Raw genomic sequence first — 26,098 nt, 5'->3', positions numbered from 1 at the left:
TGAGATTGAACTCTTACCGACAAGTTCCACCATAGTTTACAGCTGGGAATCTGAGCTGTGAGATGAGGGGTAAAAAGATTTTAATTTGGGGAATAAAATTATCCTAAGGGGTCAAGCCCTTTAAAGGGAGGGGTCCAAAAAAAGCAGAGCTTAGTCGTGTAGGATTTTGCTTTGTGATTGTATTCGGAGCCGTCTGACTGATTTTTTTTAATTCTTATATTTGGAAAAGAAAACTCTTGCAACGTAACCTCTAATATTTTTTTTTTGCACAGAGGGATTGTTGACTCTTCGAGCCAAACCCCCCAAAATGGAAGATTATGAAGAAGCTGCCCGGAAATTCAAGTACAGCTTTTGTCTACTGGTACGTCAAAAGCCACCAAAAAACTCAACAAGAAGAGCTACAAAAAAAGGTGTCCATAACTTGTCCCCCTCTGTGTTCTCTACGTAGGCCAGACTTAGAAGCAACATTATGAATCCCAGTTCGGTTGAGCTTGTTCACTTCTTATTTGGACCACTGAAAACCGTAAGTTTTATTTATTCGTTTTTCTTCCGATTTAGATTGTTTTGGGAATTTTTAGATTCGGCCACCATGGTGACTGGACCCCCTGATGGTCACGTAAAATTGTGGCATTACTAAGATAATATTTTCCAGTTTTTGGGAGATAGACGTTATTTTAGGAAGGCTCAGACTTGATACGGAGCTTCTCATTGTATGAGACTTACAACTGTATTGTTTCTTGTAACCAGCTGGTGGACAGTTCCGGAGGTGCGGACATGGCTGCTTCTATACAAAGTCCAATGCTCACCAAAGAAGCCGTCGGTCTGCTGAAGGAGTGCTTAGATGACCAAGAACTAGAATTATGGAATTCGTTGGGACCAAACTGGACCAGACCAAGGTACGAAGGGATCCTGGGTCCTGCATTACAAGACCTAGGTCTATCTTGGAATAGTAAGAGATATCGGAGAAGGAAGAGGAGATAAACATTAATGTTTAGAGATCATTAAATAACATTTTATCCTAAAATATACCTGGTTCTGTTGAGTAGGTGTGCTAACAACCAATATGGCACCATTACACATCCAACAAAAAGTATTCACCCAGGACTAGGTGTCTCGTGCCTCTTGGTCCAACCACGCCCCCAACACTGATTAGCAGCTTCCTGCCAATGTACACCATACACAGAAAGCAGCCAATCAGTGATGTGGGCGGGGTTATACAGGGCTCAGCATTTGAGCTTTGCTAGATTTACAGCAGAAAAAAACTGGGATTGTATCACAACTACTGCACCCAGTAAACTAAGTGACACATCGCCGGAATCAGGGCCTCTACCCCTACATCATGCTGCTGTCAGATTACATAACAAAAACCTGCTGATGGATTCCCTTTAAGGGAATATTTTTCTTTTGCTGAGGTTTGCAATTTAGCATCCTGTTTCTAGTGCCATAATACGAGCTATAAATGCATCATCATATATTTCTACATTAGTCCAGTCTTCAGGAGCACCTGTCTTACAGACGACCTATCCTCACCAAGCAGACAAAATATTGTTACTCGCTTTACTAATAATTCTAATTTTTCTCGTATAGACTTGAATTCCCCCGGGACTATTGCGAGCCGTACACTCCCACGTTTAAGAGTGGCTGGGTCCCCAGTAATAGTGATGGAAAGCCATGGGAAGATCCTGTTGAGCTTCAGCATCGCCATGAAGAATTAAGGTCGCAGGTGAGTGATCTGTGCGTGTTACTACTGACACATTTCAACATTTACATTTTTTAAGGGGGTTGGATAATATAAGAAAATGGCCTGGTTTCCTACAAACAGCGCCATTCTTGTCTGTGGGCTGCTGGTGCAGGAGCCTCATTCACCAACATGTGAATTAATGGCGGTCCGGGTCAGTGCAGACAGGACCCTTGTTCTATTTTTCCTTTTTGCAATGTTTTATGACCTGTGTACAAAACACAAAGAAAGTCACGGCAGGGTTTGTTTGGCGCGTAACCTCAAACCAGAAAGTCCTGTTTCTGATTAAACACCAATCTGTAACGCACGATCCCAGGCGGCTACTTCCATGGACGTCCATGCAAGGAAAAATGGTTGCCTGCCTAGGGGAGTGCAAGTGGTGCTAATGCCAAGGAGAATGAGATTTTATTATGCGTTTTTAGGGTATATTCACATTGCGTTTGGGCCACAAGTCAGTGACTCCATGGGGTCTTCCATCTGATGTGCTGAAAAATAGGATTTGGGCCGAACCCCAAGTATGGTTATTCACTTTATTGGCTCAGTTGTCAACCAGACAGTGCACATACTGGCTCCATCAGCCTCATGAAAGTGAATGGCTCTGCCTGGGGTTTCGCCTGAATTCTGTTTTTCAGGAGTTCAGACAAAAGACCCGAAAAGTGGGCTATGGACGGTGGACCTGCATGATCCTTCAGTTGTCTATACTGCATACAGCACAAAGAGACTCCATTAGCCTCATTAAAGTGACCCCTGTCTGAGGTTTCGCCCAAATCCTGTTCTTCAGGAGTCCAGATGGACGACCCGACAGAGCCACTAACATGTATAGTACAAGTGGGTTAAGGACTTGCATGATCATTTAGTTGTCTACACCGCATACAGCACAGAGACTCCATTAGCCTCATTAAAGTGAACCCCGTCTGAGGTTTCGCCCAAATCCTGTTCTTCAGGAGTCCAGATGGACGATCCGACAGAGCCACTAACATGTATAGTACAAGTGGGATAAGGACCTGCATGATCATTTAGTTGTCTACACTGCATACAGCACAAAGAGACTCCATTAGCCTCATTAAAGTGGCCCCGCTTGGGTTTCGCCCAAATCCTGTTCTTCAGCAGTTCAGACAGACGACCCGACAGAGCCACTAACATGTATAGTACAAGTGGGATAAGGACTTGCATGATCATTTAGTTGTCTACACCGCATACAGCACAAAGAGACTCCATTATCCTCATTAAAGTGAACCCCGTCTGAGGTTTCGCCCAAATCCTGTTCTTCAGCAGTTCAGACAGACGACCCGACAGAGCCACTAACATGTATAGTACAAGTGGGATAAGGGCTTGCATGATCATTTAGTTGTCTACACCGCATACAGCACAAAGAGACTCCATTATCCTCATTAAAGTGAACCCCGTCTGAGGTTTCGCCCAAATCCTGTTTTTCAGGAGTTCAGACGGACAACCCGACAGAGCCACTAACATGTATAGTACAAGTGGGATAAGGACTTGCATGATCATTTAGTTGTCTACACCGCATACAGCACAAAGAGACTCCATTATCCTCATTAAAGTGAACCCCGTCTGAGGTTTCGCCCAAATCCTGTTTTTCAGGAGTTCAGACGGACAACCCGACAGAGCCACTAACGTGTGTGGCACAAATACAATATGGCCTTGTGTGATCCTTCAGCAGTCTGCACCCCACGCCGCCCAGTTCAGGCCCTCTTAAAACATTTGGTGCATTTTTCTCCAGCCTCTTTTGATTAAGACCAGTTTTTGAAACGCAAATCTTAGTAAATGTCCCCCGTTGATTTTTGTCTCTCCCAAGTAGCATTATTTCATACATTTAAAGATTTGCAATGGAAATGGAAGCACTAGATTTGCCCACAAGCTAATGTGGCTTTTTGGTGCAATGCAAATACAACTACCGGAGGAGAAACAAATAGACCATGACCACAGGCGATGGAAGAGAACAGGAGCTGATCTGCAGCGCCCGGCAGCAGGGACTACACTGGACTGTTTGGCTCCCATACGTTTTGACATCAATAAAAAAAAAAGTAGTGACAACCCCTCTAAAACATTTTTTACACCTTTTATAATGTAATTTTTCATCACTTTGTAAATATTTTTCCATGTTGCTGCTTTTTCATATACTTTGTTTTCATTTATTTTATTTCCTTTGTGTCTTTTTTTTTTATTTTTTAGCAATCATCTCCTCAAGTTCATCGGAAGCCACTAACTCCAGTTCTGAATGGGTACGTGGCATTGGATTATTGGCCTTTCTTAATATAGATTTTTCTAGGAATATGGGTTTGCTCCTTGGGATTTTGTGATACTTTATAGAAGGTCTCATGTTGTAAAGATCTGCAAGACGGCTCCTATAGAAAACTATGGCCTTATACTATAATATTTGTCCGCCACTTATTGTGTATGGACCTTTATTTTTCTCAGATTCCTATAGATTGTGATGTAAAAAACAATATGACCTGTTCAATGGGATCCCATAAAAGGCACCTAAAATCGTAACTTAAAATGAATTTGATGGGTAGTCTAAGGTTTCCAAACTTTAGACATGATTAGTAAATCTGCCCCATTCAATCAAGTCAATTAATCACCAGATAATGACTTATTTTTCAATAGCTTTTTATATTAAATGTATTTTTTTTTTTCACAAATTTTTAGATTTTTTTTTTCTTATTTTTTTATATCACTTTCTATATAAATAAAAAATGTAAACATCTTGCAATTTTCACACCGGCCTCTGGACATAATTTAAGACTTCTGCTCTCATTGGGTACATGTATATTGGCTGCAACAGATCTGATTTTTTTTATTATTATTATTTTTTATTTTTATTATTTATTTATTTTTTTGTATAGGAGCCTTCTAAGCTCGTCTGATTTGGGCAGTGGTGATTGTGAAGGGAGGAGGTGGAGGGTGAGCCGTAACATCACCTATTGTGATTGGTGGGTCTGGTCTTATCAGCTGGGCATTAAGGCGTTGCCTGTTATTCTGATCCTGCCTCTGCTGATAATGAACCTGCTGAAAACTCTTCATGAAAAGACAGGAAGTATGAGTCTAAAAAAAGCCCCAGTGGCCAATGTGATTATTGCAAGATTAAAATTCTAAAATTGGCCATTTGAAAATTGCAAAGTTTGAGCTTTTTTTAATGGAAAATTACAAAAAATAAAATTCAAGATTTTTTTTTTTAATAGAAAATCTGTAAGCCATGTGGTTTTGTACCCTTTTTTGGGAGGGTCTTCGTAGCAAAGGTCATGTCTTATTGGACAATCACATGATATATTTTGAGCATTTTCAGATTGTCTAAGGTTACGTTGTTCAAGATGGGGGAAATTTTTCCCTACACAAAGGAACCAAATACCACGTGGTCATTTGGGCCCAGAGAACCATGGATTAGTGCGGCGCACGAAGGAAAAATTGCATTTTTTTTCCCCAAAAAAATCCATAACATTTTTTTTTCTTTTGCAGCCACAAGGAGACAGACGACAGATGTGTGAGCTGCACGTATGATTTTGTTGCCAGGAACAGCACAGAGTTGTCAGTGTTACAGGGAGAAGTTCTGGAGGTAGGTGCCATGTCTGTGCCATCGGGCATCCTACTAGGGTTATGTGTTGTGAATTCTGTTGTCGAACTCCCTCCTGTGATCGTGAATGGTACTTCGGCGAGTTCTGTCTATGGGCTCCCTCTGGTGGCTATGAGTGAAGCTGCTGCTTCTGAGGTTCCTTACACAGGTGACGTGGTGTATCCTTTGGTTGGCTGCTCTATTTAACTCCTCTCAGATCGTTACTCCATGCCTGCTGTCAATGTTTTTGCATTTGTTCAGTTCGCTACTGGATCTCTCTGGTGACCTGCCTTCTCCTGCGGAAGCTAAGTTCCTGATAGTCATTATTTGTTCACTGTTTTCTTGTCCAGCTGGTTATTATGATTTTGTCTTGCTAGCTGGAAGCTCTGGGATGCAGAGTGGCCCCGCCGCACCGTGAGTCGGTGCGGAGGTCTTTTTTGCGCACTCTGCGTGGTCTTTTGTAGGCTTTTGTGCTGATTGCAAAGTTACCTGTCCTATCCTCTGTCTATTTAGTAAGTCTGGCCTTTGCTGAAACCTGTTTCATTTCTGCGTTTGTGACTTTCATCTTTACTCACAGTCAATATATGTGGGGGGCTTCCTTTACCTTTGGGGAATTTCTCTGAGGCAAGGTAGGCTTTATTTTCCATCTCTAGGGCTAGATAGCTCTTAGGCTGTGACGAGGCGCCTAGGGTCTGGTCAGGAGCGCTCCACGGCTATTTCTAGTGTGTGTGATAGGATTAGGGCTTGCGGTCAGCAGAGCTCCCACATCCCAGAGCTTGTCCTGTATGAGGTTTAACTATCGGGTCATTCCGGGTGCTCCTAACCACCAGGTCATAACAGTTATGATGATCTCCAGACCGGTTGTGAAGTTCCATTTGGCCAATTACCCCCCAAGGTTGCAGTTCTCCCAATGTTCATATTATATCGTCAAATAAACACCGTAATAATAATAATATTTTTTTTAAGTTTATACATGGATGAAAAATAAAACATAATGAAGCAATACTCATCCTCTCCAGTCACCCGGCCTTTCTTAGGCGCCCAATCTAAAAACACCAAAAATGGCCAAAAATCGGCCAATCACTGGATGAGTCTGGTCACAGCAGAGGCCAGTGACTGGCTGAGCAGATTTTTGGGCCTTTCCGGATAGAGCGGGAAGATGGGGACTATGGGAAGTGTGAGGGAGAGATTTTTTTTTTTTTTTTTAACCAATCTGAGCAGTTTTAAAATGAATTTTAAATCACGATTGGTTACCAAACGTAAGAGGTTATGAAAGGAAAAACGTAAATTCACTTATAAATGTTCATAAAATACTGGAATCCCCTAAACCTTCACAGCAGGCAGTGTGATAACATGGTAAAATAACCCACCATTGTCTAAATAGGGGAATCGTGGCTTTGGCCCCCTATAATGATGCTCCAGAAATGAGTACAGGACGCAGGACCTATCAGTGGTGTTAATATAAAGGATCCATTTTAATATTCCTTTATTATGTTTAGGTTTTGGATGATTCCAAGAAGTGGTGGAAGGTGCAGAATCGCTTTGGGCAGATTGGTTACGTGCCTTACAATATACTTTCCCCAGTCACAGCCGCAGAACTTAACAAATCCAAACAAAATGGAATCCCACCCGGAAGCCCAACGAAGGTACGTAGGAGGTTAACTTTAGCTAATACGAAGTTGCAGGCTGCATTCTTCATCCCCCCGTTAGTTTTCAGGCTTCTTAATATGCAGTTTGCAGCCAAGTTTCCAAGTTTTCTCTTGTGGGAGTGTCTCTCCGTGTAATACATGCTGGAGATGAGCTTTGATTTTCCCTCACAGTAATGTAGGCTGGATGTTAGTTTTGATTTTTTTTTCCAGGGTGCTACTGTCTCCACTTGCTTTTGTGTATCAGCACAGCTCCAGATCTGCACTTATTTAATCTCCACTTACTTTCCTCCTTGTCTATAGGCTGTTTTGTTTTTCTGCTCTCCATAAACCTTTAGATGCTTTCTCCACTGCAGATCGTTGAACAGCCCCATTTATCCTGTGATTTCTAACACTGAGCGAAGGGAGGATGAGAGCGTAGAGAATAGACAGGAAGGAGGCGCAATAGCAAATTTAGATATTGTTTTCAGACCACTGCAGCAGAAAAACTGCAGAATAATTGTAGTGAAGACTATTTAGAAAGCACAAATCATTTCTGAGTGAAGGTGTACATAGCCTTTAAGGGGAAATTGTCACATTGGAAAATGTTATTTACCTGCAGTTAAAGGGTTGATCTGCAGGTAAACAGCGTTATGATGCCGCCCAGCTGCTTTGCAGAAAATGTGGCTATCAGGAGAAAATGTGCTTATTTTCTCCCTTTAGCCGCCGGCTTTCCATGGAGCCCCAGGACTTTGATAACAAAGCGATTACCAAAACGACCGGATCCCATTAAGTTACTATATCATTGTGATACTACAGCCTTTAATGATATTATATTCTAGACTTGTTCTATTGATTAATCCTTCTTCCAGAAGACACAACCGCCAACACCTCCCAAAAAGCCATCCAAATCAAGTCTTATCAGCCCCGGACAGTGGGACACCATAGACAGTCAACATCCAGAGCAGAATCTCACCACACAAGGTGAAAATTGGATCTTAACACTCAGCAAGTTTCTATATGAGCAGAAGACAAGAGACTTTCCAGACTTCTACAGTTTGGACCTATATCGGGAGATGTGCTGGTACCTCTAATTATTGGTGATGAATGATGAGCGAACGTGATTGCATAAGGTGTTATCTGAGCATGCTCGGGTGCTAAGTGTCTTCAGCGTGCTCGAAAAATATGTTTAAGTCCCCGCCGCTGTTCGACAGGCGCAACACATGCAGGGATTGCCTGCCTGTTAGACATGCTGCCGCGAGGACTGGAACATAGTATTCGAGCATGCCGATGTCACTTGGTTTGGACCCAAGCATACTCAGATAACACCTTATCCGACCACATTCACTCATCACTAATAATTATACATTACATTATGGGATCAGCATTTATAGATTACATCCTTTAAAATGGTTAATTAAACTCGTAGAATATCACCTTATCGTTGACTCTTCCAAGTAAAAGCTTTAGAAGTGAATTGTGTCCTAAAATAAAGCTGGATAGTGGGGGCAATATTGTAAATTTACCAAGTGCTTTTATATTTATTTTCATTACTTTTTTTAATTTATTTATAATTCTATTTATTATTTATTTTCGTTCTGTATTTATTTTATTTATAATTCTATTTATTTTCTTATTTATTTATTTTTGTTCTTTATTTTTTATTTTATTTATAATTCTATTTATTTTCTTATTTATTTTCGTTCTTTATTTTATTTATAATTCTATTTTCTTATTTATTATTTTCGCTCTTTATTTTATTTATAACTCTATTTTCTTATTTATTATTTTTGTTCTTTATTTTTTTTTTTTAATTCTATTTTCTTATTTACCGGTATTTATTTTCGTTCTTTATTTTATTTATAATATATTTTTTATTTTTTATAATTCTATTTCCTTATTTATTTATTTTCGTTCTGTATTTATTTTATTTATAAGTCTATTTATTTTATTATTATTTATTTTCATACTTTATTTTTGTATTTTATTTATTAATTTTCTGTATTTTCTAAACTTATTTATGATTTACTTTCTTGTGTCTTTAGATAAATTTGACAGAATAAACAGTATGAATGAAGAATTGCTGCTCAGGCTGGCCAATGGCCGAACAGTCCCACAGAAGAGTCTAAATATCCACAAGATGTCAGATACGTCCATACCTCTCACTGATGAGTCCAGCCCCACCGAGGTCTCCTCTTGGCTCCAGGCCAAAGGCTTTAACACATTGTGAGTCTTCCCCCTTAATACTGAACATTCCCCCTTTTTTGTTTCTCGGCGACACGTTATTTCCCTATTATTCGCTCCCAGAACGTTTCACTGCATTTTATGGAATTTTGAGGTTCACCGAGGGGACAATGTCTGATTCCGGGCCGTGACGCCCTTTCTAATGAAGTATAAGTGTAAGATTTTTTGCTAATAATCATAATTTCTGATGTTGTTGTTTTTTTCAGGACAGTAAAATCCCTTGGGGTGTTAAATGGAGCCCAGTTGTTTTCTCTCCGGAAAGATGAGTTTAGAGCTGTGAGCCCCGACGAAGGAGCCCGAGTCTACAGCCAGGTCATGGTGCAGAAGGCTCTTCTTGAGGTATGGGATAACATACTCCTAAGGGCTTGTTCACCCTGGTGTATGACCCGGCATATTCTGATCACTCGCACCCATACAAGTCTATGGGTACGTATAAAACACCGGACTGCACTTGAATGTCATCCGAGTGCAGCCCGATGAACGCACACAGAGAAAATGGAGAAATAAAGTTCTCCATCTTTTCCACACGTGTACTGTGATTCTTTTATTGGAAAGAATTGGATCGCACTGAGATGACACTATCAGTTTGAGCAAAGTGTCATTAGCATAATTGTCCCGATTCTCTCGCATGATAACACATACCGCAATGTCCCATCAGTGTTTTAGTCGTAGCTTAAGTTTTAAAAGCGTTTCAAACTGTACAAACTGCATACATTATTAAATAAATCTTAGCCCTGATGAGGCTGGTGTACTTACTTTAAAAAAATTTTTAATTCAGAATGACTATCATTTTTGAGTTCAGCTGTAGAGTGACTGAGGATATGTTCGTTATAATATCAAGAATTGTGCAGCCGTTCTAATATTGATTTTCAAAGTAAGGACACCAGTCTCATCAGGTCCAAGAGATATATTTAATAGTGTATGCAGTTTGTATTGTGATGGATCCGCGTTAATACACCATCTTAAATATTTAAACCAGTGGTCTCCAAACTGGGAGCTCCAAAACACTGGAGACCCTACACTTGTACATGAGGATATATTCTCCTACTATGAAAATTACTCCTTTGTGACAGTTTTTAGTCTGATCTTGAGTATGACAGCAAGAAGATCAAAAGGAGAAAAGTGTAACTAGATTGAGTTTTCTTTTTTTCGTTTGGGATCCAAGGAGTAATTTTTCTCCTTGGGTTGAATGACATGCCAGCGTAAGGAGACTTATAAGCCATGCAATGCTCCTCTGGATAATGAAATATGCAAATTGCCTCTTCAGAGAGGAAGAAGATTTGAGCTCTAGCGCCACCTATTGGAAGTAGCAATCCTATAATCAATATCAACCCTTTAACCCCTTAGGATAAAAGCCAAACCAGATTCCCAATTTACAAACAGTGTTTCGGGGTGTTGCCTCTCATCAGTGCAAAGCATGGGATCTTATTTTTGTAGCTTTATAACTATTATCTTATGAACAGCTGATACATGTATGAGTCATAGGGCTCTAATAGCTAGGACCCCCACCAATGACGATATAGGGGTCCAGTGCCCCATATTATTAAATATGCATTTATGATCACTGCATGCTGGGATGATGGTCATAGATTTGCACTACTAAAGCAGTTAACAGGGTGGTGGTCACAACTACCCTCATATATACACCCATAAAAGTGAGTCAACTCGTGGTTGTGCATGCTAATGATACTCCATTCACACGTGATTTTGGGACCCCCATTTATCAGTCAACAAACCCCTTTAAGACAATATTTATTTTCCTTGCTTATATAGCGCCATCCTATTCCACAACTCTTTACTGTCCCCATCGGGGCTCACAATCTTTACTTCCGACCATTATGACTTCAAAGTGTTTGAGGAAGCCTGGGAACCCGGGAGAACATACAAACTCCTTGGTGTGACCCCAGAGCTGAAAGGACTGATAAACACTGTGCTGCCCTCCACATTTTTCATTGAAGCTGTATACACATAGGGAGCTTTATAGCAACTCAGTACGATACTTTAATTTGCAAATCGTTTTCATTTTAAAGGGGTTGTCCAGCCAGCCTGAGTCTACAAGTCTGCATTCCCTGCAGTCAGATTCGCATACATGCAGTCAGTCACATGCCGACTAGACGTGCACAGTCTCACTCAATGTATTGAAGCTGCACAGGTCTAGTCGGAATGTGTCTGGAAGTATGTAAATAACATACTCGCAGTCACATGACCACAGAATCCTGACAGCACACAGTGTGCGCACACTGTGAGGATTCATAAGTCTACAGTCACATAGAGTGACTGCAGATTTGTAGCCTCGGGCTGGACAACCCTTTAAGTTCCTTCTTTATTCTTTTATTTACTTCCATTAACTGGAATTTTCTTCTTTTGTGATCTTAGGACTCTAAGAAGATCTCAGAGCTGGAGGCCGTGATGGAGAGACAAAAGAAAAAGGTGGACAGTGAACTTGAGAAAGGCAGCCTCTGAGCAGACTGATCGGGCTACTTGGACTTGATGTTATTTAATGTCTTCCAAAGAGTATATAAATATATATATAATATATATGAACTGGAATATATGGATGTACCAAAGACGCCTCCAGTCATCTGTGCTGGAGAAGTAATCTGCTGTAGAAAGCGGCCATTACCCGGTGTATAATGGACTGTACCGGGACGTGGCGGTCCATGCCTCACGGCAGGATGGGAAGTTCCGCCAATGCACTATGCCTTATTTCCACATTCTACGAATGAAGAATTTTTATAATGCGACAGATGCTGGTGACCACTTCTGCCCTCTGATCTCCTTCTATCGTTTCGGTCAGGAATGTCGCACTCTCGACTAATTCCTCCAGGGTTTCTGATCGGATCGTTCGCTTGTAATGTTACCAGGTTATTAATGTTACTCGTCTTTTAGCCTCTTGTTTTGTGGAATCAGGAAACAAAAACCAAAAAAAATAATTCTCTTTTTTAATATATATATATATATATATATATATATATATATATATATATATATATATATATATATATATATATATATATATATATATATATATATATATATTATTTTTTTTTTTTTTTGTTTGCCAAAGTTTTGAAATTTTAGATGTAGGTGGCAAAGAAATCTTCTGTACGGGTATCATAGGAGCAAAGCATGTGAGCTGCAGCGTACAAATGGACTCGGAGACAGTGATTGCACGCAACGTATCGATTCTGACGAATATACAGGTGGATCGGGACTTTTCTCTAAATATATACCGTACACTGTATTTTAAGTGAAGGGTCAGAAATCTTATGTATTATTCTACTGGAACCTTATTTTTTTTCTTCTTTCCTTTGTATGTAATTATGTCTGTCTACCTATTTAAATACATAAGAATAAATTAAAGGGCTATATATTTCTTTAAAAATACTTTCACTGTAATCATAATGTCTGCTCAGTACTTTAAAAAAAAATGTCCAGGCTTGGGCTACAAGTCAGCACTCTACGTGACCGCAAACTTGTGAATCCTCATAGCGCGCACAGTGCACGCTGTCAGAATTCTCGCTTGTAGGCGGTCACTTCCGGCCACATTCCAACTAGACGTATCTCTGGCCTCACTAAATTCACTTGTGGAGCGAAGGTCGCGCACGTCTAGTTGGAGTGTGGCCAGACGTATGCAAATCGCGTACTTGCCCACTCCTGGTGACAACACTGTAGACTCCTGACAGCGTGCACACTGCGCTCTATGAGGATTCACAAGTTCGCAGTCACGTAGAGTGACTGCAAACTTGTACTCCAAGCCTGGCCAACCACTTTAAAAATTAATATTGCGGATAGGTGACATGCAAAATAATATATTTGCTTCTATATTTACTGCTTTAGGTTTTTAGACACATAAAACAAGACTTTTTTTTTTTTTTTTTTTAAAGAATGTGATCGAGCAACTCTAACTCCAATTTAGAAGTTTTTAAGGGTCAGGTGAGAATAAGAAATGCACAATTTGTGATTTACACCAATCTCCAATATTTGTCGGAGTGTCTGTGAGAGGCATAGCCAGGGCCATAGTCGTGGCTGAGTATATCAGGCTTAGCACGCCCTGGCCTCCCGTCACATTTAAACAATGTCCCTTTTCTTGCATACCTTCTGCTTTACTTGGTTTCAATTGCAGCACATCCACATCAGTCACAGCATCAACACAGAGTACGGCATCGTTCACATCTTTTACTTTCCCTATGTCTTCTCTTATTCCTACCAGGGCTTTCCCGGGTCGTACCGAACCGTTCGGTACTGCAGCATCCTCCCTGTCCAGCATGACTACTCTGAGGAGTTCCCTCGTCTGTTTCACCCCAGACAGAAGGGCTTTAACCCATGTAGATAGCTGCCACATTTTCAGAGCGACCTTCGTCTCTATCCTGCTGCACTTCTTTTGCTGTAACACTCTGACCCACTGGCACTGGACGGCCGGGCCCTGTTCATAAGATCTGCTGTGCTATCCTGGGCTCTTAAGCCCCTTGGGACGCCTGGGGCTCCCTGGCCCCTCTGAACTGTACCAGCTCCCAGTCTTCACTGAACACTTTCAGGAAATGCTCCTGACTTAACCACAGCTGACTTCTCCCATGAGATAACTATATTCAGTATTGAGCTTCGGTGTCCCCATCTAGTGGACTAACTTGGTACTTCACTCTGCCTATATACACAACATTTAACGTAGGTGTTAGAAACAGGGCAAAAAAAAACAAAATGTATTTTATACTCTTCATACATAACAGCAAATAGCAGAACACCTATATTCATGAACTGCCTAAATGTACAGAATTCATGCCTGCACAATAAGTAAAAGACACTCCGTCTGTCCTCCCAACTTACTCACACTCCTCATCAGTTCTTCGTTCTGAACAGTTGGTGAGATCTACCACAGCCTACAAGATTTGGCAGGCCTGAAGACATTAACCCCTTCCTTACTCTAACACTAGTTCTTGAACCCAGGCTTGGACTGGCCCACAGGTGAACAGGAGAATCCTCCGGTGGGCCACCACTCTCTTATATGAGCAGTACCTGGCACTATATACTTGAATCACTATGTACAAACAGTGGCAGCATCTTATTAATTTATCAATCTACCCAGAGCATTGTTACATATATTTGAAATTGAGGATAATGTCTCACTTACATGTAGCTGAAAAGTGGGGTCCAGGAGTTGGTTACTGATGGGCCCTTGGCTCCCCAATCCGACACTGTAAATTGGACCTCTGTAGAACAAGCTGTGGGTTCTGGATTCTTTTCTTTACGATTGCCTTAGTTTTCTTCCTGCTGCATGGTAAAGTCCAAAACTTCAGCCATGGTTATTGATTGCTATTGCATTAGAAATGTTAAGACCGAAAACCTGCAAACTACACAAATATGTATCGTTATGAGATTAAATGTAATCCCATGTTTTACTCATCATTGATATCTTTCATTTTTTCACTGCTTCATCTCCTAGCTGTCATGCTTGTGTGATGTTTGGTTACGTGTAGGCAATCTCCACTCAAAACCCAAAAGTTCCATTGATTTTACGTTGCCACCGGATTGACTACATAGAAAAACATTAGTGACTTGGGAGTCCTGTGTGATCAGGACCAGATCTATATATACATACATATACCGTATAAGCCGACCCCCCCCCTAATTTTGCCACAAAAAACTGGGAAAACTTAACCCCTTTACCCCCAAGGGTGGTTTGCACGTTAATGACCGGGCCAATTTTTACAATTCTGACCACTGTCCCTTTGTGAGGTTATAACTCTGGAACGCTTCAACGGATCCCAGTGATTCTGACATTGTTTTCTCGTGACATATTGTACTTCATGACAATGGTAAAAATTCTTTGATAGTACCTGCGTTTATTTGTGAAAAAAACGGAAATTTGGCAAAAATTATGAAAATTTCGCAATTTTCCAACTTTGAATTTTTATGCAATTAAATCACAGAGATATGTCACACAAAATACTTAATAAGTAACATTTCCCACATGTCTACTTTACATCAGCACAATTTTGGAACCAAAATTTTTTTTTGTTAGGGAGTTATAAGGGTTAAAAGTTGACCAGCAATTTCTCATTTCTACAACACCATTTTATTTTAGGGACCACATCTCATTTGAAGTCATTTTGAGGGGTCTATATGATAGAAAATACCCAAGTGTGACACCATTCTAAAAACTACACCCCTCAAGGTGCTCAAAACCACATTCAAGAAGTTTATTAACCCTTCTGGTGCTTCACAGGAATTTTTTGAATGTTTAAATAAAAATGAACATTTAACTTTTTTTCACAAAAAATTTAATTCAGCTCCAATTTGTTTAATTTTACCAAGGGTAACAGGAGAAAATAGACCCCAAACATTGTTGTACAATTTGTCCTGAGCACGACAATACCCCACATGTGGGGGTAAACCACTGTTTGGGCGCATGGCAGAGCTCGCAAGCGAAGGAGCGCCATTTGACTTTTCAATGCAAAATTGACTGGAATTGAGATGGGACGCCATGTTTCGTTTGGAGAGCCCCTGATGTGCCTAAACATTGAAACGCCCCACAAATGACACCATTTTGGAAAGTAGACCCCCTAAGGAACTTATCTAGAGGTGTGGTGAGCACTTTGACCCACCAAGTGCTTCACAGAAGTTTATAATGCAGAACTGTAAAAATAAAAAATAATATTTTTTCACAAAAATTATATTTTCGCCCCCAATGTTTTATTTTCCCAAGGGTAAGAGAAGAGATTGGACCCCAAATGTTGTTGTACAATTTGTCCTGAGTACGCTGATACCCCATATGTGGGGGTAAACCACTGTTTGGGCGCATGGGAGAGCTCGGAAGGGAAGGAGCGCCGTTTGACTTTTCAATGCAAAATTGACAGGAATTGAGATGGAACGCCATGTTGCGTTTGGAGAGCCCCTGATGTGCCTAAACATTGAACCCCCCCACAAGTGACACCATTTTGGAAAGTAGACCCCTTAAGGAACTTATCTAGATGTGTGGTGAGCACTTTGACCCACCAAGTGCTTCACAGAAGTTTATAATGCAGAGCCGTAAAAATAAAACAAAAAATTTTTCCCACAAAAATTATTTTTTAGCCCCCAGTTTTGTATTTTCCCGAGGGTAACAGGAGAAAGTGGACCCCAAAATTTGTTGTCCAATTTGTCCTGAGTGCGCTGATACCCCATATGTGGGCGGGAACCACTGTTTGGGCGCATGGGAGGGCTCGGAAGGGAAGGAGTGCCATTTGGAATGCAGGCTTAGATGGAATGGTCTGCAGGTGTCACATTGCATTTGCAGAGCCCCTAATGTACCAAAACAGTAGAAACCCCCCACAAGTGACACCATTTTGGAAACTAGGCCCCCTAAGGAACTCATCTAGATGTGTTGTGAGAGCTTTGAACTCCCAAGTGTTTCACTACAGTTTGTAACGCAGAGCCGTGAAAATTGAAAAAAAAAAATCTTTCCCCCCAAAATTATTTTTTAGCTCCCAGTTTTGTATTTTCCCAAGGGTAACAGGGGAAATTGGACCCCAAAAGTTGTTGTCCTATTTGTCCTGAGTACGCTGATACCCCATATGTTGGGGTAAACCCCTGTTTGGGCACACGGGCGAGCTCGGAAGGGAAGGAGCACTGTTTTACTTTTTCAACGCAGAATTGGCTGGAATTGAGATCGGACGCCATGTCGCGTTTGGAGAGCCCCTGATGTGCCTAAACAGTGGAAACCCCCCAATTATAACTGAAACCCTGATCCAAACACACTCCTAACCCTAATCCCAACAGTAACCCTAACCACACCTCTAACCCTGACACACACCTAACCCTAATCCCAACCCTATTCCCAACTGTAAATGTAATCTAAACCCTAACCGTAACTTTAGCCCCAACCCTAACTGTAGCCTTAACCCTAGCCCCAACCCAAACTTTAGCCCCAACCCAAACTGTAGCCCTAACCCTAGCCCTAACCATAGCCCTAACCCTAACTTTAGCCCCAACCCTAACTGTAGCCTTAAACCTAGCCCTAACCCTAGCCCTAGCCCTAACCCTAGCCCTAACCCTAGCCCTAACCCTAACCCTAACCCTAGCCCTAGCCCTAGCCCTAGCCCTAACCCTAGCCCTAACGCTAGCCCTAACCCTAGCCCTAACGCTAGCCCTAACCTTAGCCCTAACCCTAACCCTAGCCCTAGCCCTAACCCTAGCCCTAATGGAAAAATGGAAATAAATACATTTTTTTAATTTTTCCCTAACTAAGGGGGTGATGAAGGGGGGTTTGATTTACTTTTATAGCGAGTTTTTTAGCGGATTTTTATGATTGGCAGCCGTCACACACTGAAAGACGCTTTTTATTGCAAAAAATATTTTTTGCGTTACCACATTTTGAGAGCTATAATTTTTCCATATTTTGGTTCACAGAGTCATGTGAGGTCTTGTTTTTTGCGAGACGAGTTGACGTTTTTATTGGTAACATTTTTCCCTGCGGGAAGCTTCCCTGTACCGCCGGCACATCGCGATCATCTTTGATCGCGGTGTGCCAGGGGTTAATGTGCCGGGGGCGGTCCGTGACCGCTCCTGGCACATAGTGCCGGATGTCAGCTGCGATAAACAGCTGACACCCGGCTGCGATCGGCGGCGCTCCCCCCGTGAGCGCCGCCGATCGCGCTGGACGTACTATCCCGTCCGTGGTCATGGGGGCCCACCCCACCTCGATGGGATAGTACGTCCCATGTCAGAAAGGGGTTAATGACTGGAGTATAAGCCTAGGGTGGGAAATGCAGCAGCTACCGGTAAATGTCAAAAGTAAAAATAGATACCAATAAAAGTAAAATAATTGAGACATCAGCAGGTTAAGTGTTTTTTAATATCCATATTGAATCAGGAGCCCCATATAATGCTCCATACAGTTTATTGGGCTCCATAAGATGCTCCATATTAAAATATGCCCCATATAATGCTGCACAAATGTGGATTATGGCCCCATAAGATGCTCCATAAGGATAACTGCCCCATATCATGCTGCACATGACCCCATAAGATGCTCATACAGATATTTGCCCCCATATAATGCTGCACATGGCCGGATAAGATGCCCCATACAGGTATTTGCCCCCATATGCTGTTGCTGTGATTAAAAAAAATAAAAAAAATTACATACTCGCCTCTCCAGCACTTGCTATAGTCACCTGCTCCCCGTTCCACCGCTGACCGCCGCTGTGTCTTCCCAGTCCTCTGCGCCGACGTTCAGGCAGAGGGCGGCGCACTAATCGCGTCACCGCGCCCTCTGACCTGAGCGTCCCTGCAGACAGAGGACCCAGAAGACACAGCGGCGCTGACTGTGGCACAAGGAGCAGGTGAGTATCGCTCACTGCACCCATCATACTTACCTGCTCCTGGTGCCGTCGCTGCTCGTCTGTTCCCCGGCGCTGCATATTCTTCCTGTACTGAGCTGTCACCATTACCGCTCATTACAGAAAGGAATATGCGGCTCCACCTCTATGGGAGGTGGAGCCGCATATGCATTACTGTAATGAGCGGTACCATGTGACCGCTCAGTACAGGAAGAATATGCAGCGCCGGGGAACCAGGGACCTACAGGGATCGCGCCAGGAGTAGGTAAGTATAATTAGACAGCCCCCGCTCCCCCTCCCCTGCTGACCCCAGGGTATCACTCGAGTATAAGCCGAGAGTGGGACTTTCAGCCCCAAAAAGGTGGGATGAAAATCTCGGCTTATACTCAAGTATATGTATATATATATATATATATATATATATGTCTGTCTGTCACGGATATTCATTGGTCATCCATTATTCATGGAAATCCAAGTTGCTGATTGGTCGTGGCTGTTTTGCCACGACCAATCAGCGACTGGCACAGTCCGGCGGAAAAATGGCCGCTCCTTCCTCCCCGCAGTCAGTGTCCGCTCCGTACTCTCCTCCAATCAGCGCTCACACAGGGTTAATGGCAGCGTTGACCGCGGTGTAACGCACACGGTTAACGCTGCTATTAACCCTGTGTGACCATCTTTTTGCTATTCATGCTGCCTATGCAGTTGGCTTCGATCCGGGGGCCAACGGAGGGTGAGTATGTAACTATTTTTTTATTTTAATTCTTTTTTTTTAACAGGGATAAGGTGCATACTTCGTGTCTGTGCTGTATACTACGTGGCTAGGCAATATACTACGTGTCTGTGCTGTATACTACGTGGCTGGGCAATATACTACGTGGCTGGGCAATATACTACGTGGCTGGGCAATATACTACGTGGCTGGGCAATATACTACGTAGCTGGGCAATATACTACGTGGCTCTGTGCTGTATACTACGTGGCTGGGCAATATACTACGTGACTGTGCAATATACTACGTGGACTGGGCAATGTACTACATGGCTGGGCAATATACTACGTGGCTGGGCAATATACTACGTGGCTGGGCAATATACTACGTGGACTGGGCAATGTACTACGTGGACTGGGCAATGTACTACGTGGCTGGGCAATATACTACGTGGACTGGGCAATGTATTACGTGGCTGGGCAATATACTACGTGGACTGGGCAATATACTACGTGGACTGGGCAATATACTACGTGGACTGGGCAATGTACTACGTGGCTGGGCAATGTACTACATGGCTGGGCAATATACTACGTGGACATGCATATTCCAGAATACCCAATGCGTTAGAATCGGGCCACCATCTAGTGTGTGTGTGTGTGTGTGTATATAATAAATATATATATATATATATATATATATATATATATATATATATACCGTATATACTCGAGTATAAGCCGACCCGAGTATAAGCCGACCCCCCTAATTTTGCCACAAAAAACTGGGAAAACTTATTGACTCGAGTATAAGCCTAGGGTGGAAATGCAGCATTTACCGGTGAATTTCAAAAATAAAAATAGATCATTATTTCCCCATAGCTGTGCCATATAGTGCTCTGCACCGTTCATATTTCCCCATAGGTGTGAACCATATAGTGCTCTGCACCGTTCATTGTGCCCCCTAGCTGTGCCATATACGGTGCTCTGCACCGTTCATTGTGCCCCATAGATGTGCCATATATGGTGCTCTGCACCGTTCACTGTGCCCCATAGCTGTGCTGTGCCATATACGGTGCTCTGCACCGTTCACTGTGCCCCATAGCTGTGCTGTGCCATATACGGTGCTCTGCACCGTTCACTGTGCCCCATAGCTGTGCTGTGCCATATACGGTGCTCTGCACCGTTCACTGTGCCCCATAGCTGTGCTGTGCCATATACGGTGCTCTGCACCGTTCACTGTGCCCCATAGCTGTGCTGTGCCATATACGGTGCTCTGCACCGTTCATTGTGCCCCATAGATGTGCCATATACGGTGCTCTGCATCGTTCACTGTGCCCCATAGATGTTCCACATAAATTTGTGCCGCCGCTGCCGCAATAAAGAAAAAAAAACACATACTCACCTCCCTTGATTGCAGCTCCCGGCGTCTCGTTCCGGCGCCTCCATCTTCCCGGCGTCTCTGCTCTGACTGATCAGGCAGAGGGCGCCGCGCACACTATATGCGTCATCGCGCCCTCTGCCTGATCAGTCAGAGAGCAGAGACGCCGGGAAGATGGAGGCGCCGGCCGGGAAGATGGATCGGCGCCCGGCGGCTGGAACGAGGACAGGTGAATATGCTATACTCACCTAGTCCTGGCGATCCTCGCGCTGTCCCCTCCTGTCTTCGGTGCTGCAGCTTCTTTCTCTATCAGCGGTCACCGGCACCGCTGATTAGAGAAATGAATAAGCGGCTCCGCCCCTATGGGAGGTGGAGCCGCTTATTCATTTCTGTAATGAGCGGTCCCACGTGACCGCTGAAGAGAGGAAGAAACTGCAGCGCCGAAGCCCGTGGGACGGCAGGGACAGCGCGAGGATCGCTGGGACTAGGTAAGTATACCTCAGCGCCCTCACCCCCTCACCTGCCGACCCCACCGCTACCGTGACTCGAGTATAAGCCGAGGGGGGCACTTTCAGCCCAAAAATTTGGGCTGAAAATCTCGGCTTATACTCGAGTATATACGGTATATATAATTGTACATGCGCACACACACACACACACACACACACACACACAGCTCTGGCAAAAATTAAAAGACCATCACATTAAAAACCCTGTCATGGGCAGACCAATCTCCAGACCTGAACCCCATTGAAATCCTCTGTAATGTAATAAAGAGCAGGGGTGTCAAACTACATTCCTTGAGGGCTGCAAACAGGTCATGTTTTCAGGATTTCCTTGTACTGCACAGGTGATGATTTAATCACCAACTCATTATTTGTGTAGGTGATTAAATTATCACCTGTGCAGTACAAGGAAATCCTGAAAACATGACCTTTTTGCAGCCCTCGAGGAATGCAGTTTGACACCCCTGATCAAGAGGTTGATGGACCGTCACAAGCCATCACACAAAGAAGAACTGATTACATTTCTGTGCCAGAAGCAGTGTGAAAGACTGGTGGAAAGCATTATAAGACGCAAGAAAGCTGTGATTAAAAATCATGGTTATTCCACAAAATATTGATTTCTGATCTCTTCCTGAGTTAAAACATTAGTATTGTTGTTTCTAAATCATTATGAACTTGTTTTCTTTGCATTATTTGAGGTCTGAAAGCAGTTTTATTTGTTTTTGCTTTTTTATTTTGGCCATTTCTCCTTTTCCCGAAAAAAAACAAAACAAAATGCATTGCTTGGAAATTTGGAGACATGTTAGAAGTTTACAGAATAAATGAACACCTTACATTTTACTCAAAAATATCCCTATATAGAGAAAAATCAGACAAACTGAACATTTTGCAGTGGTCTCACTTCTCAGTTTTTGAATTTCCACAAAAATTTCAAATGACCAATAAATTTTGATCAACTTCACAATTGTGTTCCACTTGTTGTTGATTCTTCACTAAAAATTTACATTTGGTATCTTCATGTTTGAAGGTTTAAAAGTTCCAGGGAGCCGAATAGTTTCGCAAGGCACTGTGTGTGTGTATGTATATGTGTGTGTATATATATATATATATATATATATACACACACACACACACACACACACACACACACACACACACACACACACACACACACACACACACCGTTCCAAAGTTTAGGGTCACTTAGAAATTTCCCTATTTTTGAAAGAAAAGCACAGTTTTTTTTCCAATGAAGCTAACATTAAATGATTCAGAAATACACTCTATACATTAATGTGGTAAATGACTAAATGACTATTCTGGCTGCAAATGTCTGGTTTGTAATACAATATCTTCATAGGTGTAAAGAGGCCCATTTCCAACAACCATCACTCCAAGTTTTCTTATGGTACTTTGTGTTTGCTAACTGTCTAAGAAGGCAGATGGATGGTTAGAATACCCTTGAAAACGCTTCTGCAAATATGTTACCACAGCTGAAAACAGTTTGGCTGATTAGCGAACCTATAAACCTGACCTTCTTTGAGCTAGTTAAGAATCTGGAGCATTACATTTGTTGGTTCCATTAAACACTCAAAGTGGCCAGAAAAAAAAAGAACTTTTATGTGAAACTCGACAGTCTGTTCTTGCTCTTAGAAGTGAAGGCTATTCCATGTGAGAAATTGCCAGGAAACTGAAGATTTCCTACAATGGTGTGTACTACTCCCTTCAGAGGAGCGCACAAACAGGCTCTAACCAGAGTAGAAAGAGAAGTGGGAGGCCCCGCTGCACAACTGAGCAACAAGACAAGTACATTAGTCTGTAGTTTGAGAAATCGACGCCTCACAGGTCCTCAACTGGCAGCTCCACTAAATAGTACCTGCAAAACGCCAGTGTCAACGTCTACAGTGAAGAGGCGACTCCGGGATGCTGGCCTTCAGGGCAGAGTGGCAAAGAAAAAGCCATATCTGAGACTGGCTAATAAAAGGAAAAGATTAATATGGGCAAAAGAGCACAGACATTGGACAGAGGAAGATTGGAAAAAAGTGTTCTGAACAGACAAATCCAAGTTTGAGGTGTTTGGATCACACAGAAGAACATTTGTGAGATGCAGAACAACTGAAAAGATGCTGGAAGAGTGCCTGATGCCATCTGTCAAGCATGGTGGAGGTAAAGTGATGGTCTGGGGTTGCTTTGCTGCTGGTAAAGTGGGAGAAATTTTACAATGTAAAAGGCATTTTGAATAAGGAAGGCTATCACTCCATTTTGCAACGCAATGCCATACCCTGTGGACAGCGCTTGATTGGAGCCAATTTCTTCCTACAACAGGACGATGATCCAAAGCACACCTCCAAATTATGCAAGGACTATTTTGGGAAGAAGCAGGCAGCTGGTATTGTATCTGTAATGGAGTGGCCAACGTAGTCACCAGATCTCAACCCAATTGAGCTGTTGTGGGAGCAGCTTGACCATATGGTGCCCATCAAGCCAAACCAACTTGTAGGAGGGGCTTCTGGAAGCATGGGGTGAAATTTATCCAGATTACCTCAGCTAATTATCTACTAGAATGTCAAAGGTCTGCAATGCTGGAATTGCTGCAAAGGGAGCATTCTTTGACGAAAGCAAAGTTTGAAGGAGAAAATTATTATTTCAAATAATCTTTTTTTCGAACCTTGTCAATGTCTGGACTAGATTTTCAATTCATTTGGCAACTCATTTGATTAATAAAAATATAAGTTTTCATGGAAAACACAAAATTGTCTGGGTGACCCTAAACCTTGGAACCGTAGTTTATGTATGTGTATACGTATGTATATATGTACTGGAGAAACTCTCGGATCCCAGAGACCTCCAGATCTTGAGCCGGTATAAACTCAATGCCCACAATCTGGCCATCGTGGTCAGCCGGCACAAACAAAGCCACAAGCCCAGGGAGGACAAACTGTCCCTACACTGTGACCTGCAGGATGAGACCCACTTCCTGCTACATTGCATCAAATACTTAGCAGTGAGGAACACACTTCAGGAGACTCTCCGATCTCTTCCCGGGTTTCAGCGCAGTATGTGAGCGCGTGCCATAGGCTGCGAGAAAGACGTAAGGTGGACACATAAAACCAAGATGGAGCTTTTTGGTAAAGCACATCATTCTACTGTTTACTGTAGATGGAATGAGGCCTACAAATAAAAGAACACAGTAATAGTCAAATATGGTGGAGGTTCAAATCTATTTTAGGCTTGTTTTGCTGAATCTGGCACTGGGTGGCTTAACTGTGCACGGTATCATGAAATGTGAAGATTCCTAAAACATTGGGTGAGAAAGTTGGGTTTGCAGCCTAGGTCATGGGTCTTTCAGCATAACAACGACCCAAAATATACTTCAAGAAGTACCCAGCAATGGTTGGAAACAAAGTCCTGGAGAGTTCAGGAGTGGTAATTTCAGCTCAAGTTGCATAAAGTCTCCCACCACTACCTCTTGCATACAGACAGGGCTGCCACTAGAAATTTCGGGGCCCCATACTGGCAAAATTTTCGGGGGCCCCTTGAGACTCCGCCCAGGCTCCACCCCAGCCCCGCCTCCAGGCTCCACCCCTCGAACTGTCCACAGTCCCACCGCTCTCTCTTGGAAAAACTCCACTTCTCACCTATCACACATTAACAGTTCCCATCACCAGATCATAAATATAGCCAACAGCTTTTGTTTTGGCCAAAAGATTTTTTAAGCCGCCACCATAACACGGTAGACACTTTTGGCCGGGCCCTACTCTACTGTAACCTATTAAATATTTGTTAAAATATGCAATACAATTTAGGTATATTTTAATTTATTTTTCAATTTTTAAAATGACCAATAATATCACATACAAGGAACAAATACCGCTACACCATGACCAGATGACATATTACCACCACAGTGATCGAATAATATCACATACAAGGAACAAATACCGCAACACCATGTCCAGACTGAATACTACAATTCTGATCAGTAATTAAAAAAAAGCACCATACTATCACCATAAGTGCCATTATACACAGGAGATCTGTACTTAGTATGCAGTGTCTGTGTACAGATAATACAGTGATCACTAGTGAAATTATACACAGGAGCTCTGTATATAGTGTACAGTGTATAGTGTCAGTGTATAGGTAACACACTGACTCACCAGTGACGTCTCTAGGTGAAGTCCTTCATCTTTCATCCAGCACAGACTGCCATCATTTCATCCAGCCAGGACTTCTCTCTGCAGGAAATAACACAGTTATCTCGAGCTCCGCTTGTAGAATACATTACTTAATTTTTCCCACCTTCTACATTACATCACATGAAGAAAAAGAGGCGACATAGTGTCACTCTACACAGTAACAGGACCGCCCCCCCCCATTTAAAACATTGTCCTCAAAAAATAAAATAAATACATCACTGCAGTAATAATATCCCTAAATTAGCCCCTATGGTAATAATATTCCCCATCCTGGCCACCGTGTGTCTCATTCCTGGCGTCAGCCACATGTTCTCCCATCCTGCCCTCATGAGTATCCATTCTGCCCCATATGATCGCCCCATGTGATCTCTCCATCCTGCCCCATCTTTCTCCATCATATCCATCCTGCCCCATGATCCTGCACGATCTGTCTCCAATCATGCCCCATGTCTCCATTCTGCCCCCTATGTCTCCAACCATGCCCCATGTCTGAAATCCAGCCATTTGTCTCCAATCATGCCCCCTGTGTCTCCATTCTGCCCCATCTGTCTCCAATCCTCCCCCATCTGTCTCCAGTCATGCCCCCATGTCTTTCATCCTGCCCCGTGTCTCCAATCATGCCCTGTATCTCCATTCTGCCCCGTGTCTCGCATTCTGCCCCAATTTCCAGCATTCTGCCCCAATGTCCAGCATTCTGCCCCCGGGTCTCACAGTCTGCCCCTGTGTCCAGCATTCTGCCCCTGTCACAGTGTCCAGCATTCTGCCCCTGTCACTGTGTCCAGCATTCTGCCCCTGTCACTGTGTCCAGC

At 42.6% G+C, this 26,098-nt stretch overlaps 1 protein-coding gene across 2 annotated transcripts in view; it reads left to right on the top strand.

Annotated features, from left to right (window-relative positions):
• The window catches only part of EPS8L1 (EPS8 signaling adaptor L1), a 76,981-nt gene extending 64,892 nt beyond the window's left edge, over positions 1 to 12,089 (top strand). For both annotated transcript variants that reach the window (XM_069742398.1, XM_069742399.1), the window contains 11 exons: positions 273 to 361; positions 449 to 523; positions 748 to 896; positions 1,588 to 1,723; positions 3,932 to 3,981; positions 5,216 to 5,312; positions 6,809 to 6,955; positions 7,807 to 7,918; positions 8,980 to 9,160; positions 9,385 to 9,517; positions 11,555 to 12,089. In XM_069742398.1, the coding sequence (XP_069598499.1) occupies positions 273 to 361; positions 449 to 523; positions 748 to 896; positions 1,588 to 1,723; positions 3,932 to 3,981; positions 5,216 to 5,312; positions 6,809 to 6,955; positions 7,807 to 7,918; positions 8,980 to 9,160; positions 9,385 to 9,517; positions 11,555 to 11,641 (1,256 nt within the window). In that variant the 3' untranslated portion in view covers positions 11,642 to 12,089. The remainder of the gene's footprint in view (positions 1 to 272; positions 362 to 448; positions 524 to 747; positions 897 to 1,587; positions 1,724 to 3,931; positions 3,982 to 5,215; positions 5,313 to 6,808; positions 6,956 to 7,806; positions 7,919 to 8,979; positions 9,161 to 9,384; positions 9,518 to 11,554) is intronic.
• The last annotated feature ends 14,009 nt before the right edge of the window (positions 12,090 to 26,098 follow it).

This window comes from Ranitomeya imitator, chromosome 10 (genome assembly GCF_032444005.1).
Source record: "Ranitomeya imitator isolate aRanImi1 chromosome 10, aRanImi1.pri, whole genome shotgun sequence".
NCBI classification, from domain to species: Eukaryota; Metazoa; Chordata; class Amphibia; order Anura; family Dendrobatidae; genus Ranitomeya; species Ranitomeya imitator.
This window is presented reverse-complemented; position numbering and strand designations above follow the sequence as displayed.